At 36.1% G+C, this 18,601-nt stretch overlaps 1 protein-coding gene across 1 annotated transcript in view; it reads left to right on the top strand.

Annotated features, from left to right (window-relative positions):
- LOC143253742 (uncharacterized) overlaps window positions 1–18,247 on the top strand; it is a 28,942-nt gene extending 10,695 nt beyond the window's left edge. The window contains exons 2-6 of the mRNA XM_076508057.1: window positions 3,318–3,585; window positions 8,961–9,107; window positions 11,297–11,373; window positions 12,118–12,305; window positions 13,874–18,247. Of these exons, the coding sequence (XP_076364172.1) occupies window positions 3,318–3,585; window positions 8,961–9,107; window positions 11,297–11,373; window positions 12,118–12,305; window positions 13,874–14,508 (1,315 nt within the window). The 3' untranslated portion in view covers window positions 14,509–18,247. The remainder of the gene's footprint in view (window positions 1–3,317; window positions 3,586–8,960; window positions 9,108–11,296; window positions 11,374–12,117; window positions 12,306–13,873) is intronic.
- Window positions 18,248–18,601: the final 354 nt, after the last annotated feature.

Genomic DNA, 18,601 nt, shown 5'->3' with positions numbered 1-18,601 from the left:
TCTGTCAAGTTCGCTTACTAGTTCGTTTTTTCTCCAATTTTTGTCAAAATAATTTATTGTAATATGTAGGAGTATATTTGTTGCCATGTTTGTGTATTTATGCATTAATTTTGACGAGGTAGTTCTGGGTACTTTATAAGTTGATGTGAGTAGTGTATTTTGTATTGTTTGTAATTTGGCTTGTAATAGTTTTTTTAACTTACATTTATTCATGCACGGGCTGCATGGTCAATTGCGGGTCTAATGTATGTTGCTCCATTGTTTTTACCGGTTAGACTCTTTGCACAGTTTGTTCTTCGCCTAGTTTTTGCTTTAATAACATTAAGGTGGTGTTTTATCAAGTGAAGGATATAAGTCATTCAGTATAATCGAATAATTCCATTGTCTTCAAAGGTAATACTTACCATTCTTCACAATTTATATCACAACTGTACTTTATGAAAACATTAATTTATTGTCAAAGCATCTAACGTTTATCCAGTTTTCTCAGTGTCATCCATCAATTTTCATGGCTAATTCTAAATTGTTGCTCAAAAATATTTCAGTTGGTGTAAAACATTATATACTTTTGCTTCGGGAAGAACTGGTACATACTTACATCTCTACATCTTGACCTATCTAATATCTTCTCTACATCTTGTCTGACACATAATACCTTCTCTACATATTGTTTTACCATAATAACTTCTCTACATCTTGTCTTACACATAATAACTTCTCTACATCTCGTGTTACACATAATAACTTCTCTACATCTTGCCTTACACATAATACCTTCACTACATCTTGTCTTATCATAATAACTTCTCCACAGCTTATCTTACACATAATAACTTCTCTACATCTCGTGTTACACATAATAACTTCTCTACATCTTGTCTTACACATAATACCTTCACTACATCTTGTCTTATCATAATACCTTCACTACATCTTGTCTTATCATATAACTTTCACTACATCTTTCCCTACTTTTAGTATACTTTCACTGCATCTCTTCTAAAACGTAAGTTTAAAAAGGAGATTTTCACCGAACCGAAAACCAATCAAAATAGTTTTTACTGTTGGCGTATTACAGCTTGAACTACGTTTTGTAATTTTAGTTTCTAAAGTAAGTAACCATGCCGTACTTCAGGAAGTACATCAATATGGTGACTTGATTGTCCATTATTTCACTTGTTTCTAACAGAAGGTTACATTGGGAACTTTGAATAATACTTTAACTTGTAGATGACAATTAATTTTCTTGTTTAGGTAGCAGCTTCCTCACAGGATAAGTTGTGAAGAAAACTCACGTGGGTTTAGAAATGGATATCATTATACAAGTTTTATGATCTATCAACCCTCAGTTTTTGCCTAATATCAGTTTAACCATAGACTGAACACCAGCTGGTCAGAACTGTTACTGCTGACACACTGGTGGTTAAGAAGTGACATAAAATTGTGGAAGTTTATTTTAGCGTTTTAACATTTTCACCATCTTTCAGTGTTTCTATTCTAGTGTGTATTACTGCATCTATTGTTAAAGAAACTAGCTCTGATTTTCACTATCTTTCAGTGTTTCTATTCTAGTGTGTATTACTACAATTATTGTTAAAGAAACTAGCTCTGATTTTCACTATCTTTCAGTGTTTCTGGTCTAGTGTATATTACTACAATTATTGTTAAAGAAACTAGCTCTGATTTTCACCATCTTTCAGTGTTTCTATTCTAGTGTATATTACTGCAATTATTGTTAAAGAAACTAGCTCTGATTTTCACTATCTTTCAGTGTTTCTGGTCTAGTGTGTATTACTACAATTATTGTTAAAGAAACTAGCTCTGATTTTCACCATCTTTCAGTGTTTCTATTCTAGTGTGTATTACTACATTTATCATCAAAGAAACCAGTTTTGATTTTCCGGATCTTTCAGTGTTTGTATTATACACTTCAGAAAGTGCTGAGACAACGTATTTATATACTAAGACCTCAAATGCGTTACGTACAGCCAAGATAACGCTGTCGGACCTTTCTTCTTCAGGGTTGTCTTCAGTTACTTTCTGAAGTGTATAATACAAACACTGAAAGATCCGGAAAATCAAAACTGGTTTCTTTGATGATAAATGTAGTAATACACACTAGAATAGAAACACTGAAATATCCTGTAAATTGTAGCGGTATGAAGGTGTTTTAGAGATTCGATGTGAGCCTGTGTTGTTGTGTTATAGGAAAAGCATCTCCGTGCTGTGAGTGTGGTTTGTGTTTAGTTTGTAACAAAGATCTTTTAAAGCTTATGTCAAATGTATTGTCAGGCTAAATGATTGTGTCAATTGTGTACTTGATTTTGGCTTTGTGTGAAGAGTCGGGTCAGATGTGTATTAGAAGTTTAACTTGAGTTGGTGAAAATGTTGGCTCTAGTATGAGTTGTATCCATAGTTTTATATGGTAGGTCCTGTTACGGGCTGTTTTAACGGTGCTTTTTGTTTTCTTCTCTCTCAAGCGACGTCACCGAAGAACGTGGATTAAAAGGCTGGTGCCTCTTTCGTGTGTAATCACGTGCTACTTTAATGTTTCTGATTTTAAGGTTAGACAAGTTTTAATTGTCTGAGAGCTAGAACGCCATACGATAAATTCAAACTAATAAGGTTAATTCTTGTCATGAAATATTTAAAACACCCACGCTATAGTTTGTTGACTGTAGTTGAATAATGGAAAACTTTGTGATCAAAGGAAATTCGCTGTTCTGTAAAACTTAAAAATCGTATTTATTATGGGATATAATAGTTGTTATCACAGTGTTTCACCATGTTAACCTCCTTTAGCACTATACAATAATTACAATGAATGAATTCTTAATATAGGCAACACAAAAAAAACTAGCGGATGAATACATCGATATTTGATTGGTTGAACTATAAAAAGACCTATAAAACGTGAAAAGATGTTGAAAATGTTAAATTATTTAATGCTGTGTTTCTGATACATGAGGAGCTTTAATCATGAGATAAACTAGTTTAATAAACTGAGATAAACTGCATTAATATACAAAACCTTAAATTATATGAAAATAAAAAAAAATGTGGAGAGTCGATAATCCGAAGTTAACCAACCTTCGAACATCACAGAAGGTCAGTTTTACCTGAACTTTGACGTGCATGTTTTTTTTTGTTTTTTAACTCCTTAACTATTTTGTTCATACTCGATTCGTGCACATTAAAAATTATGAAACCGTACCACGAAGTCAATTAACACCCGTTACTTAGACCTTTGTAACAGAACTCATTTCTCACAATGCATTTGTTCGTTAGGTTAAAACTGGTTTTCTTTATACCACCAGGCGGATGTTTCCTCCGTTCAAAGTAAGGATCTCAGGACTGGACAAGAAGGCCAAGTATATTATGTTAATGGATATCGTTGCTGCCGACGATTGCAGATACAAATTTCATAATCGACGTTGGGTGGTGGCCGGAAAAGCTGACCCCGAGATGCCCAAAAGGATGTACATCCACCCAGACTCTCCCAGTACTGGGGAACAGTGGATGCAGAAGGTGGTGTCCTTCTACAAACTGAAGCTGACCAACAACATCTCTGACAAGCATGGATATGTAAGTAACAAGAAGTACTGAGAGCAGTACTCAACTTTAGGATCTAGAATAAAAATAATGAGTTAGTCAGTGAATCAGAATTAGGAAATCACTATAAAGCTGTTATTCTCACATTTTTCAAATGTTATTCCAATGGACTACGGGTAATTAGTTAGCTAAGCCTAACTCATGTTGTGTAGTCTGGCGTCCTTCCACCAATTGAAAGTTCCCGACAACATCTTCGGCAAGCATGCATGTGTAGGTAAGAATTTAAACCCAGATACGACGACGAGTTAATAAAGAAAACGGTTGCCTCCAATTTAACAATGAGTATTTAACACACACTGCACTGATTCTAATCGAACCTTTACATCGCCGGTTATATTGTTCTTGGACGATTTCCTTACGAGAGTGTCACGTGCTACATGTAATGGTTATCCTTCTTACTCAGGTCTGTCTGCGTGACCAGTCCACTGGTATTGTCATGCTAGGATAATAAGTTGTCCTCTTATCAGCAGGGGAGGGAACGCATGAGAATAAAACGTTTGAGCGTCTTTTTTACCCCCACGTTCACCGACCAGGCTGTCCAGCTGTTTATCTGTCCATCTACCTGTGAGTCTGTTCGTTTAAACTCCTATCCATCCATCGACTTGTTAAGTGAGCCTTGAAATTTGTACCGTACAACACTTTTAGAAGGTTTTTGCACTTACTTTTGCGATACGTTTTTATTGTACGTTCGAAACACACCTATTTACTGAGCGTGTGTACTTACTAGATAAACAAGTTTTAATTAAATTGTGTTATTCTGTTGTACCCGTGCATGAGAGGTTTAACTCTGCTGTACTTGGCTGTTCAGAAGCCAAGTCCGCGTACCTGTACGTGATATCTGTAATCTGTAACGAAGGTGTAGAAGGTGTAATCTACAGGGTGGGACAAAATAGGGAATCCTCTTTGCTCTCTGATAGTTCAATGTAATGAAATCAGTTTCAGATGTTTCATTAATCACTCCATCACCTGTGATATACGTAATGTTTTTTTTTCCAACTATCATTTAACCGATAAAATAAGAAACCTTCGCCGAAAATGCTCGCGCTTTCGGCAGAGGGAGAGGTTGTAATCTGAAGTTTAATCCCACTATTCGTTGATAAAAGAGTAATCCGAGAGTTGGCGGTGGGTGGTGTTCACTAGCTACCTTCCTTTTAATCAGTGATGTCGAGAAAACCCACTTGTAGAGAAATATATATGTAAAAACGGCTTGTTTGGGTTGAGAAAATATTTTACGTAGAGGAGTGAACAACGTTTCGACCTTCTTCGGTCATCGTCAGGTTCTTTGTGATGACCGAAGAAGGTCGAAACGTTGTTCACTCCTCTACGTAAAATATTTTCTCAACCCAAACGAGTCGTTTTTACATATATATTTCTCTACCTTCCTTTTTATTCTATATCAAGGGACGGCTAGCACAGATAGCCCTCGTGTATCTCTGTGTAAAATTAAAAAAAAAAAAACCCGTCAAGAACAAAATAAATGCATATATTCCCAAAGAGAATTTGTAACAGTTACATGAGATGTTTACATGAGTTTCTCGATATGACTGAGCAAGGATTCGAACTTGTGTTTTCTCAATCCAAAGCACGTTTAGATTATTTCGCTTAAAATGTCTTTAAAATTAATCCAAATAAACAAAATGCCTCCTAGAAGGAAAAACATTAAGTTCACGGGCGTAAAACGCTAAAATCCGGGTTATATTCACAAAATATATCCTGATGGAACAGCGGTAAATTTACAGACTTACAACGCTAAAATCCTGTGTTCGATTCCCCGTAGTAGGTGCAAAACGTCTTATCGCAGGACAGCGGTAAGTCTACAGACTTATAACGCTAAATTCGGGGTTCCATTCCTCGTAGTGGACACAGCAGATAGTCAGATGTGGTTCTGGTGTAGGAAAAAACAAAAACATAACTAAAATATTAGTAATGCGACAGTGGTGTTATATTCCAAGAACCCTCTTTACACTGTTGGTGTTTAATATGCAGTTAGCAACAGGTTGAAATGTACCGTATTCTCGCTCTCTCTCTCTCTGGATCATCGTAGTGGGAAATATGGTAACTCTATACTACGCTAAAGCGTATGGATGATTTATTTATGTTTACTTAACGCTGTCAGAAACGTGAATTTATGCTTAAGTCAACATACTGTGTGCATCCCATTACATAAACCGAACTGTTAACATGAGACTCAACGGAACCCCTGTAAAGAAAAATATGGTAATAGGTTAGGTTTTATTTATTTATTGGACTACCACGCTATTGGTCAAGAAACTTGTTCAACTACTCAAGCTGACCAATGGCATGCGCCCACTTACACCTGCAGTTCGTGCCCTTGAAATTATGTTTTTTTAAGCTACTGAATGGACTAGAAATATCTTCATTTTCGTTCATGTGGACAGCAGAAAACTGCGTTTTTTATTTGTTGTTCTCCATAACAGTGATTTTGATTGAATAACTTATCACGCTACATTTGATGTTTAATCAGTGATGGAATTGCATCTAATTACTTTAATGAAAGCGTTGTGTTATATAATTCAAGCAGCCAAACGGCTGAGTTCGTAAGTTTGTACCGTTTCTATGGCAACTTATGGCAATGTTTACAAAGTGTTTTCGATATTTTGACGTATTTTTCTTAATACAATAACCATAAACAGAAGGAAGCTTGCCATGTTTCTCTGGAATAAATATTGTAGTATTTATTCACTCAGGACAATTTATCAACAGACACTAGGTGACGTTAGTGTGCTTTTAGAAACGTTACTACTAATAGACCCTGCGTGAAATGTGCACTTAGAAAAATACTATCAACAGACCTTGTGTAAAATCGGTGTGAAAGGTGCACCTGGACTCTTTACTAACAACAGAACATGTGTAAAATGAGTGTGAAGTGTGGACTTAAGAATGTTACCATTGGTGAAGTGAGTGTGAAATGTGCAGTTATGAATTTACTCGCAACAGAATATGTGACGACAGTGTGAAATGTGGGCTTAGAAACGTTACTCATTTTTGGTGATTCCCTGTCTTCAAGGATCTGATTGGTTGTTAAATTTTTATGCGAAGCTATTCGAAGGCAATCTGCGCTAGTTGTCCCTAATTATGAAGTAAGAGGGAAGGCACCTAGTCAACACCGACCACCACCAATTCTCGAGCTACTCTTTAACAAAGGGAATAGTAAGAGTGACTGCACCCCCGTCCCCATCCTCACACACACGACTGAAAGGACGAGCATGTTTGGTGGAACGTAGATTCGATCTCCTGATCAATAAATTGCTAGTGGAATGCCCTAACCACCAGGTCATGCGAAGTCAATTTCCAACAGAGGGAAATCTTAGAACACACTAGGTGATATTACGCGAAAAGAAAACGGTAAAATGTGATACGAAAGTATCAGTAAACAATATATGTCATTAAACCTTTCACATATACGGCCATGTACTTCTACACATAATAAGCAACCAGTGAAGCACCACAGCAGGTGTTACAGTTATGTTCACTCCATTTCTCTTACGACAGCTAGTCTCGTGCTAAGCCATGAAAACCCAGTCAACCTGATGCATTTATACATCTCTGACACCTATTTACAATATTTTTAGGAGTGAGGTTTACCTTCTGGGAATGTGTGAGAACTTCTATATTTTCCTACTCATTATATCTGAACTAATTCTGCCTTTCCATAAAGGACATTTTGAGATATTTTATTATAGTAAGAAAAATCCGAAACCTGGTTAGACTGACAAATTTAATAATAAAAAACCCAAACCCTGTTAAATTGATACATTTAGTAATAGAGACCCGAAACACGATTAACCTGATGTTAATACCCGGTTAACTTGATACATTTACTAACAAAAACTCAAAACTCAGATAAACTGATATGTTTAGTAATAGAAGCCCAAAACCCAGTTAAACTGATACATTTAGTTATAAAAACCCGAACCTCTGTTTCTTTAATTCGCTTAACACCTTTCAAATACAATAGCAAGTGTAAATAATTTATACATCTAAGAAAGCTGTGAGCACATGGTGGTGGTTGTTTTAAATGTATATTGGACTTCTGTGGAACCACTTAGAAAGCATGTGTTTAATCAGTACAATGGAACGTTATGATCGATTGCTTTACTGTTAAAATAATCAGTATTTCTCGTGGTTTTTATTATGGTGAGACATTATATTTTTCCAGTGTTTCATGAATGCTGAGCACGTGAACTTCTTTGTTACTCTTCTAACCCTGAGAATTTGACACAGTCAAGCGTAGTTCAGTTACAAAAACTTATTTTTGATTATTTGTTTTAAATATTAGATTTTATTACCGTCATAAATCATGATGGAGAAAGCAGGCTCTGCCAGACTTACTCAAGATATATATTCGTGCATAGCCTCTCAGTTTTCATCCATGAACTCCCCCTCGCATCCCAACAACTCTATTTCAAAGCTAACCATACTTGGTTCGTATTTTGTTGCTGCAACTACCATGTTGGTGTAGTACAACTGGATGTCTGAACAGTCTGGAATTATCGGTGACTTGAAGCTCTTCCTAATTTCAGACACGTGACTGATTATGGTGCTGTGTAAGTCACCAGAAGGTTTCAGTTAATCTTGGTGCTAATCCAAACTTGTCTCGAATTACAAGGCCAGCATGTGGATCACATTCTGTGAAACTCGTTGATCTTCCTATGGTTCCAGACTTTTCTAGCACTTTGCAAAATTAGAACTAATTTCACTCCAGTTCCTTACCCCGTCTCATTAAAGTTGCCCGACAAGTTTCGTTGTAGAGCACAGTACAGCACAAATTCTGGAATTTGTAGCACAAAATCAGCATTAAATATATATATATATATCCAGTGTTCACGAACTTTCCCAGCTTAAAGGACATTCACTTTGAAAATTTTGTACTTTCTGATTATCCTTCACAATTTTTCCTGAAGCGACATCTGGTAGCTCGCTTAAGCAACTCCAAAATTTATAATAATGCTTCTGAAACAGTTCATTTTGATGAACCTCTTGCCGGTTTGTCGAAGTATAGTTCAGTGTAGAAAATATCGTATAAAGCTGTGAAACAGTAAAATTACTCGAAGCGATTATTACAATCTCTTTATCTGAATAATAATATTAATAAAGAGTTACAAGGGTTTTAGTTCTGTTTTTTACAAACTAACTAAAATATACCCGTGGTGAGCAGAGCGCAGATGTCCGGTACAACTTCCAGCTTAACAACAACCCCACCGACTAACCAAATACAAGAATAGCGCAAATTTAGAATTTGTTGGTTTGATTTTAAGTGATTCAGTTAAGAGTTCCTTAAATTTGCCTGAGGTTGTTCCTAGTGAATATTTTTATTCGTTTCTCAGACTATCCTGAACTCGATGCACAAGTACCAGCCGAGGTTTCATCTTGTCCGGGCTAACGACATCCTCAAGCTACCGTACAGTACGTTTCGTACGTACGTCTTCAAGGAGACCGAATTTATCGCTGTCACAGCCTATCAAAATGAAAAGGTCAGTGAGTCTGAGTTAGGGTTAAGTTATGAGTGTAAAATCAAATAGACAGACAGGTAAGCAGTTAGACATATAGTTATATAACATGAATATTTAAAAATAATTTGAGTGAATATGTGTTCTTCTTGGTCATCAAAATAAGTAAATGTTAGAAAACTGTACCGTCCCCGTTTTACAAAAGTCTCTGTACCGTTTAATTCCATGGTAAGCGAGACTTAGACATTCCTGTTTTTCAAAAGTCTCTGTACCGTTTAATTCCATGGTAAGCGAGACTTAGACATTCCTGTTTTTCAAAAGTCTCTGTACCGTTTAATTCCATGGTAAGCGAGACTTAGACATTCCTATTTTTCAAAAGTCTCTGTATCGTTTAATTCCATGGTAAGCGAGACTTAGACATTCCTGTTTTTCAAAAGTCTCTGTACCGTTTAATTCCATGGTAAGCGAGACTTAGACATCCCTGTTTTTCAAAACTCACTGTACCGTTTAATTCCATGGTAAGCGAGACTTAGACATCCCTGTTTTTCAAAAGTCTCTGTACCGTTTAATTCCATGGTAAGCGAGACTTAGACATTCCTGATTTTCAAAAGTCTCTGTACCGTTTAATTCCATGGTAAGCGAGACTTAGACATTCCTGTTTTCAAAGTCTCTGTACCGTTTAATTCCATGGTAAGCGAGACTTAGACATTCCTGATTTTCAAAAGTCTCTGTACCGTTTAATTCCATGGTAAGCGAGACTTAGACATTCCTGTTTTTCAAAAGTCTCTGTACCGTTTAATTCCATGGTAAGCGAGACTTAGACATTCCTGATTTTCAAAAGTCTCTGTACCGTTTAATTCCATGGTAAGCGAGACTTAGACATTCCTATTTTTCCAAAGTCTCTGTATCGTTTAATTCCATGGTAAGCGAGACTTAGACATTCCTGTTTTTCCAAAGTCTCTGTACCGTTTAATTCCATGGTAAGCGAGACTTAGACATCCCTGTTTTTCAAAACTCACTGTACCGTTTAATTCCATGGTAAGCGAGACTTAGACATCCCTGTTTTTCAAAAGTCACTGTACCGTTTAATCCCATGGTAAAGGAGAAGTCGAGTTTGCGGCGAAATAAGAAGCGTACCATCATGGAAGCTTCTGGTTTTGCTTTCGGCCTTGTCGGCACTTAAAGTTCTTTTGACATTCCTCGGTTTAAGCTCTTCACTTCTTGCCAACTATCTGTTCAACAGCACGGTTAAGGGCCCATAAAGACACGGAAATCTCAGATAAGTGGCTGTAGAAGATGCAGTCTTCTCTCCCTCGAGGGCGACCTACGTGCACGGTTGGGATACCATTAGTGGACAGTTTCTTCACTTTAAAAGAAATCGACACCGGGCGACGTTTTATGAGTGTCTGTGCAGGGGAAGAAGGGAAGGAATTCTGAGGGGATTACTTAAGTAGTTAAGTAGCTTGCTCATTTTAAAATAAAGTCACGCCGTGTTTTGCATTTTTCTTACCATCTAAGCCTGCGCATTAAATTCGCCGAATCGATACGTACGTTTATTTGTTTGTTTTTACAAGCACTTAAAGAAGTCTAAACTACAAGTAAAGTAACTAAATTTAACAGTCATTGTGTTATTTGTGGCTCGTTTTTACAGCTAGTACTTTGTGGTTTACGTCGAAGGGCGGCCATCTATCCATCTAGTGTTGATTCCGAAAACTAATGTTTAACAACGTCTTGATTATTTTTATTCAGCAAAAGAATTTCATCGATTACGTCTGACATGTCTTCATAGTCGATATGCCCTTGGGCAGAGCACAGATAGCCCATTGTGTAACTTTGTGTTTAATTACAAGCAAACAAAGAAACTAGCTGACAAGTTTTCTTAGTCGGTACCTCTGGTGAGCATAGCACAGATAGCGCATAAAGAAAATTCAGAATCAGAATGTTTCTTATACATAAATCTATTCTCATTGTTTAAAAAAATCATACAAACTCTTATCAAAATTTATTTGTCTTTGGTTTTAAAACGCGATACAATAAATATCAGTTATTTAAACCCATAACAGTGTCACTGTTCGAGAAAAAAAAGTCCCAGTTGATCACTTTAGAAATCTAATAAACCTATTTATTTATGTCCTGGTCGCGTAGTAATTTTCGTTTATAAAAAGAAGTACTGAAAATGTGAGTATCTTGTTAATTATTTTTCTCTGTGTTAGATAACGCAGCTGAAAATTGACAACAACCCGTTTGCTAAAGGGTTCAGAGATACGGGAGCTGGAAAACGAGAAAAGAGGTGAGGGCGCTATCAGCATTTGTTTTGGACTTATTGTAATTAAATTATTAGTTAAGCTTTTCTCATTTTCTTCATTACATTCACTGACACCCGGCCCGTTATGGACAGGTGGATAAGACACTCAACTCGTAGGGGCGTTATAATAGCATTATTTTCGTTGGTAAAAGAGTAGCCCAAGAGTTGGCGGTGGGTGGTGATGACTAGCTGCCTTCCCTCTACTCTTGCACTGCGCAAATAGCCCTCTTGCAGCTCTGCGCGAAATTCCAAACAAATCACTGACACTCTTTGAGTATTTCTGTAACTATAAAATACATATACCAGTATTAATTGTCCCCCTACCTTTCAAATCACTGACACTCTTTGAGTATTTCATTATAAAATACATATACCAGTATTAATTGTCCCCCTACCTTTCAAATCACTGACACTCTTTGAGTATTTCATTATAAAATACATATACCAGTATTAATTGTCCCTGTAACTATAAAATACATATACCAGTATTAATTGTCCCCCTACCTTTCAAATCACTGACACTCTTTGAGTATTTCATTATAAAATACATATACCAGTATTAATTGTCCCCCTACCTTTCAAATCACTGACACTCTTTGAGTATTTCATTATAAAATACATATACCAGTATTAATTGTCCCTGTAACTATAAAATACATATACCAGTAATAATTGTCCCCCTACCTCCACCTCCTCAAACACAACTGAATGTTTGAATTATCTTTACAGGCGCCAAGAAACTTCGATACAAGATCAGGGTCCATCACGACACGTTTCCGAGCCCGATCACTTATCCTCAGAGGAACCAGATGGACTCTCTGATGAGGAAGAAAGAATTGATGTAGATGGGGTAAACGAACCACGTCCGTCACAAAATAACCTTGCAAGAGACAAACAGGGGACATCTGTGGAAAACGGTAAAGCTTATTCTCCCATTGGTTGTATATTTCCCGAAAAATATTCGAAAGTAATAATTATAATTAAAATGTTCGAGTCAAAAGTGAAAATAATGAAAAGAAATGTGAGTTGCTTTCAAAATTGATTTATATTGAACAGTCTACATCTGCAGGCTTCGGGATCCGTTGTAAACAGGACACAAAATAAATAGCCCATTGTGTAGCTTTGGGCTTAACAGCAAGCGAACCAAAAATGGAGCACACTCTCCGATAATGGAAGAACTGAACTGAAAAAAAATTGGCTTGTTTCGAATTTTGCGTAAAGCTACACGAGGGTTATCTGCGTTAGCCATCCTTAATTAAGTAGTAAAAGACTAGAAGGGAGACAGACAGTCATCACCACCGACCGCCAACGTTTAGGTTAGTCTTTCACCAATGAATAGTGGGACTGATCGTAACATTATAACGCCGCCACAGCTGAAATGACGAGCATGTTGGGTGGGACGGAGATTCGAACTCGAATTGTGGGTCATGCGTCCTAACCACATGGCTATGCCATGTCTAAACTGTAAGAGAATTGAACGCAAAAAATTTCCTCATTACCTGAAACTTAGCAGGATCTTCAAACATTAAACAATTAAAAATAAAACTTCAAGATCTTCAATTCGTAGTTTAAAAGAACGTTTTAAAAGTTGTAGTGTTAACGGTTTTATGGTTGAAAAACTCTTTGTATTGGTCCTTGAAATTATGCTATATAATATAATGGAAAGGTTTAGACAATAGCGCAAATCCACAAGAAGGACTATCTACGCTAGCCGTTCGTAGTTTAAAAATGATAGACCAGAGGGCGCTCTTTGATGAACATTCTCCACACCAAGTGCAAGGCTAATCTAATGGAATAGTTGGATTCGACCGCCACTCTCTTATAACACACCACAGTTCAAAACCTTCGAGAGCGATTTTGCAACAACTGTACGCGAACCACGTGTCTTTGATCCGGGGTTTGGCACGCTACCTACAAGACCACACCCCAGCAACGAGAAAACAAACACTTGTAAGCGGTTATCCGTAAAATATGAGAGAGCTGACTGGTTAAAGTGACTTCTTCCTGCTTAATTGAAACCATAATTCGCTTCTATAATTTTGAAAGTACAAGTGTTCACTGCACTGTGTTCTTTTAGGTGATGAATTTGCAGAGTAACAATAATCAGCTGTTTGAAGTTTTCAGGATTATATATGTATATAAATGGCTATGCATGGTCAAGTGATTAGCGCGATCGACTCGCAATCTGTGGGTCGCGGATTCGAATCCCCGTTACATCAAACATGCTCGCCCTTTCATTCGTGGGGGCATTATAAAGTGATGGTCAGTCCCACTATTCGTTGGTAAAAGAGTAGCCCAAGAATTGACGGTAGTTGATGATAACCAGCTGCCTTCCCTCTAGTCTTTCACTACTAGCGCAGGTAGCCCCTGTGTAGCTTTGCACGAAAATCAAAATAAAAAAAAGACAAAAATATATAAATATATTGCAAAGTAAACATCTCCAATAGGTTGACATTGTCACGTTTATTATTGTTATATTTTTCAGGTAGTCTTAAGAGTGCTAACCACCAGGGGATAAGGGACGTTACGGCTACAGATATAGTTTCTTTGGGCAGTGACCATTGTTGTGAAAACTTAGAAGAAGAACAAGCCAAGCCAACGTCCTCCGAGATCCCGTCTTCAGGCCGTTCACTAAATGGCTTTGATCTCGCCGCTTCTGGACATTTATCAACTCCGAGCGTATCCTTCGGATCAGCGGTGATGCCACCTCGTCCAGGCATGATGTCATATTTATACCCTTCATCCTTCTACAGCCATTTCTTTCTGCCGCCAAGTTTAGCTTCATTGTCAACTTCCGCTACGACCCAGTTTTACCCACTTTTTTCACACAGTTACACAGGGCTCGTGGAGTTAGGCCATCGGGTAGGGCAACAACGTTTTTCTCCATACTCCATCCACAAATCAACGACGAATATCGCAACAACATCGACGTCTTCTACCCCTTCCCTATCGTCGTCATCTCACGCCGCTTTTTTACCCGCTTCCCCTCTGCCAACTACACTTCGAGGAGATTTGCTTGGGGGTTACTCACATCAGTCGATGTCTGGAGGAGTTAGTGAACTGAAAAACATGGAAAGCCTGGTCAACGGTCTGACCAGTGGTCATATTTTGGCGCGTTAACATTTAATTTTGCCTTTTTTTTTCAATTAACTTACTGTTATTGGCCAACTTTGTCCAAACGTTCGTGTCAAATTGAAACCTGTAAATATTTCATAGCGCTAGAAGAGTTTAAGGAAACTTGTCGATTAGTCAAACTTCTGTTATTTAAACACTTTGATCAGGCAAATGTTATTATTATTTTAACATGTCTATCTATGTGACGAAGCGAATATTTTTCAATTGTCATGTGATTCAACCTTCGATTTAACCAGACACAAAACAACGTTGAAGATTCGTTTGATTGTTGGAACAACGTAAGGCGGTACACTTGATGTGGATGATCGAATAGGAATTTGTAAGCCATAACATTTATCGTTTGAATATTTCCAGGTTGAATTGTGCTACGAATTAACTTATTCTACTTCTGTTTTTTTTTTTTTTTTATTGTGGTGGTTAACTGTTTGCGTTTCTGTTTATGTTTCAAGAAAATCTAAATGGAACATCATCGAGGTTTTGTTGTTTTTTGTTTGTTTTTTGTCTTCGATAACGAAGCGAGTTAATCTTGCCGAATTTATTCTTCCTTTGATTCCATTTGAAATTTTACAGTAAAGTCCAATGATACTACTTTAGCCCGCGCTTACGTAATTTCTCATATAAAACGTGGATAAAATATTAAATACTTTTATTATTACACAAACACACATATACATGTATGTGCAAGTACATATATATTTTTAACGAGAGAAGTCACGAGATATTTGCAAAATATTGATGGGCCTTCGAAAAGTACCTCATTGTGACCGCTTATGCTTTCATCTTAAGGACTTAGAGGCTCTTCAAGCGAACTACAAAAGAACCATCTTGTAGGCTGTTAACAACTTTATTGTGTTCCATCATTAATTACCAAATTGTATCTCTTTTGGAAACATCGTCTTCTACCCTTGTCATTAGCCAAACCTTTTGACGTCGTAAATTCATCAGACCAATCAAAACCAAAGAAAGGATACTGGAGCAAGCAACAAACTTGCTGTTAAGTTTCTTTTTTCTCTCTCTTTTTTTTTTAAGAAAAAGAAACAGACGAGCTGCAACGAAACTGCCTAACGTTTTTAGATTGTTCGATCAAGCTCTCGCACAGCGTTTTCAGCCCCGAGCGAAGCTTTGGATTAATACGCCATCTTTATTTCGCATGTAGTAATTTATTATGGTGATACGAGCTCTAATTATGAATGTGTTGTGTACATAAGTAATACTTTTTTTTTTTTTAATCTTATAGAATTTTCTTTTAGTTTGACGTGAATAGCTTCTGCTTGTTCGAAATTTTCTGGAAATGTCATGGAATCAAAGGATATTTCAGAAATTAATTTCAATATTGGATTTTAAAATATTGTTCATGTTTTTAAATTTCACGTTATGTCCTATCATTGTATTGTTTTGTACGATATTAAGTATCATTGAAATTTCGTGTGCAATAAAATTTATACACTAACATAGTTTTAATGAATCTAAGTATTCCATTTTGTTCTGACAAAAATAAGTTTGTGTTTCCAGAGGTTTTTTTGAACAATTAACATTAGGTAATTATGTTATAAAGAATAGGCGTAATTTACGCGGAGGACAGGGGGATGTGTCCCTTCACGTTTTTTTTTTTTAAATAAAGAGGAATAGTTTCCTTCATATTTCAAAAGCAGTAGTGTTCTTGCAATATATTTTATATATATATATCCGCCCGTCCTCCCAAATTTTGAAAACTGAGTTACACTTTATTTTGTACCTAGTGGTACATTAAAACAGCAATGATATTTCGGGTATATACTTTTAATTATATAAAGTTGCTTTGACTAGATTGCTTTTAATGAAAGCAAATAACCTGCATCTAGGCAGATCTCCATGGGTTGTTATTTTTGCACATTCTAGTCAATTTCTGAAGAGTAAGGCTTTACCCCATTTCTGATGCCATTGGTAGAATTCTCTCTTTCCACACTTATTGTCCCTTCATGGACAAATATGGAAAATAATTTCTTGCTTCATTTTATGAGTTAAATAAACTTACTTATGGTAAAATACATTGCGCTATTTCACAGGAAGTATTAAGGGGCTTAGTTAATTCCTCGTTGGGAGTAAAAGTCTTTCTTGAATCACGTGCATATTAAATTTGATATAGACACTACTTAGAAACTTACTCCATTTGTCATTGACTATGTAAGAAAGAATCCCATATGAATCGCATGTGTTTTACAGTAGGTACATGTGGTATTTATAGGCCCCCATCATCAATGAATATTTAGGAATAAAACCCATTTTTGGATTACGTTTTTGCAAGATTTGTATTTCTTTGGGAAAGGTTTACTTCTTCCATCTTTGAAGACCATGGAGGACAAACTCCCGTCGAAGCGCGTGCATACTAAATATCGTACAAGTTTAATCAGAGATTCTTTCTGTACTTCTAGCAGGATGTGAAAGTCTCTTTAAATGTAGAATATGGCTCATGATATTAAAATATTTTACTTCTAAGTTGATACAAGATAATTCGATAAACGATTAAGAAGTTTCTTAACAAAATTATTGGTAAATCAAACCATTTCAAGAACGTGTTCAATTGAAATATTTAGTAACAATTAATTCAATATATGCATGTATACCTAATAACACGCTAGGCTGCGCTATTAAGTAAAAGAAATGTAAATGTTTAAACATTTAGTAGACCTTCGTTTTTATTTTATTACCGGCAGTAAGATTTGAAAGAAAATAATGGTTTCTAAATTGCATTTTACTTTTCTGAGCAACATTTATATCTCGTAGTTGAAAACCGACAAAAAATTATTTAGACAGACATCAAGTTGGCCTCATTTAAAACATTTGACAAACCAGGTGTTGGCCCTCTACTGGATGAATTATGATAATACGGTGAAATATGACGTTTTCTTTAAATTTCGTACTTAAACACGGCAACACAAAATATATTTCGTGAAATATAGTTTAGTGAGTTACAAGTGGGTACGTTACTTAGCAGTGACATTGTTTAGCTGAGTGATCAACAAAAATAATTACATGGTTTACTTAGGCTGTCCTGGAAGTAAGTGTGTTAAAGTATAGAACTGAAGTATTTGTTTGTGTTGGGGGAACAATAACAGAATTGTTATACTTGTGTAAATTAGGGTTAATCGATCGAAGATTCGAATATAAGATTATTTTTCAATATCTAACTTAATTTAAGTAAATCTTATTCATAGGATACCGCATTTTAGATTTAAATATTGTTTTTTTTCATTATTAATACCTATGCAAAAAGAGTTGTAATTGTAAAAAGAAAAATTAAGTGAAAATTTTGAAATATTTTCGTTGTACGTTTCGCTCACGCAACGAAAAGCAATAATACTTTTGACAGAGGACTAGTTCAAGAAACTCAGTCATGTTGTACGCGTCCTCCTTCATCCCTTCCCACTGTTTCAGTGAGTGATCTCGTCTTTGAATGGGGCATTTTTTAAAACTAATTATATTTAGAATTACTAATAGACTTTCAGCCAAAAAAATTGCGATAAAGATGTAGTGAATATAACGTGGTTTTCGTTACGTTAAATATTTTTCGATCACTGTTTATATCATTCCGATTATCTTCTGATGCTTTGGGTTGTTAGTTTCGAACGTGCCATTGCTTTAGTGTTGTGTATATATATATATATATATATTGTAAGACTTACATATGTTCTTTCATGTTCATGTTTTTAAATGGAGTTTTCAGGAAATAAAAGATTTGCTGCTGTGATTTACTGCTTTTCTTGTTGAAATGTTATTTTTCTAAATCAGTAAAATAATGTGGTATCTAGGAAACGACTGTGAAATATGTCTTAATGTAGGTCTACTACTACTATAGAATTGGATTTTCCAACCTAACAGCGTATTATGTTTATGTGGATTAAATAGTCAGATTAGAGACCCTTAGGTTTCAGGTGTAGGCGTCCCTAATTCTTAACTACCAAAAGCAGCAGTTATCGCCAACAGGGTTTTGTCCCACCCTTTGAGTTGTTTGTTTTTTTTAATTTTGCGCAAAGCTATACTAGGGCTATCTGCGCTAGCCGTCCCTAATTTAGTAGTGTAAGACTAGAGAAAAGGCAGC

The sequence above is a fragment of the Tachypleus tridentatus genome, chromosome 6, assembly GCF_004210375.1.
Source record: "Tachypleus tridentatus isolate NWPU-2018 chromosome 6, ASM421037v1, whole genome shotgun sequence".
Lineage (NCBI taxonomy): Eukaryota > Metazoa > Arthropoda > Merostomata > Xiphosura > Limulidae > Tachypleus > Tachypleus tridentatus.
Note: the sequence above shows the minus strand (reverse complement) of the source record. Positions and strands in the feature narration are given on the sequence as shown.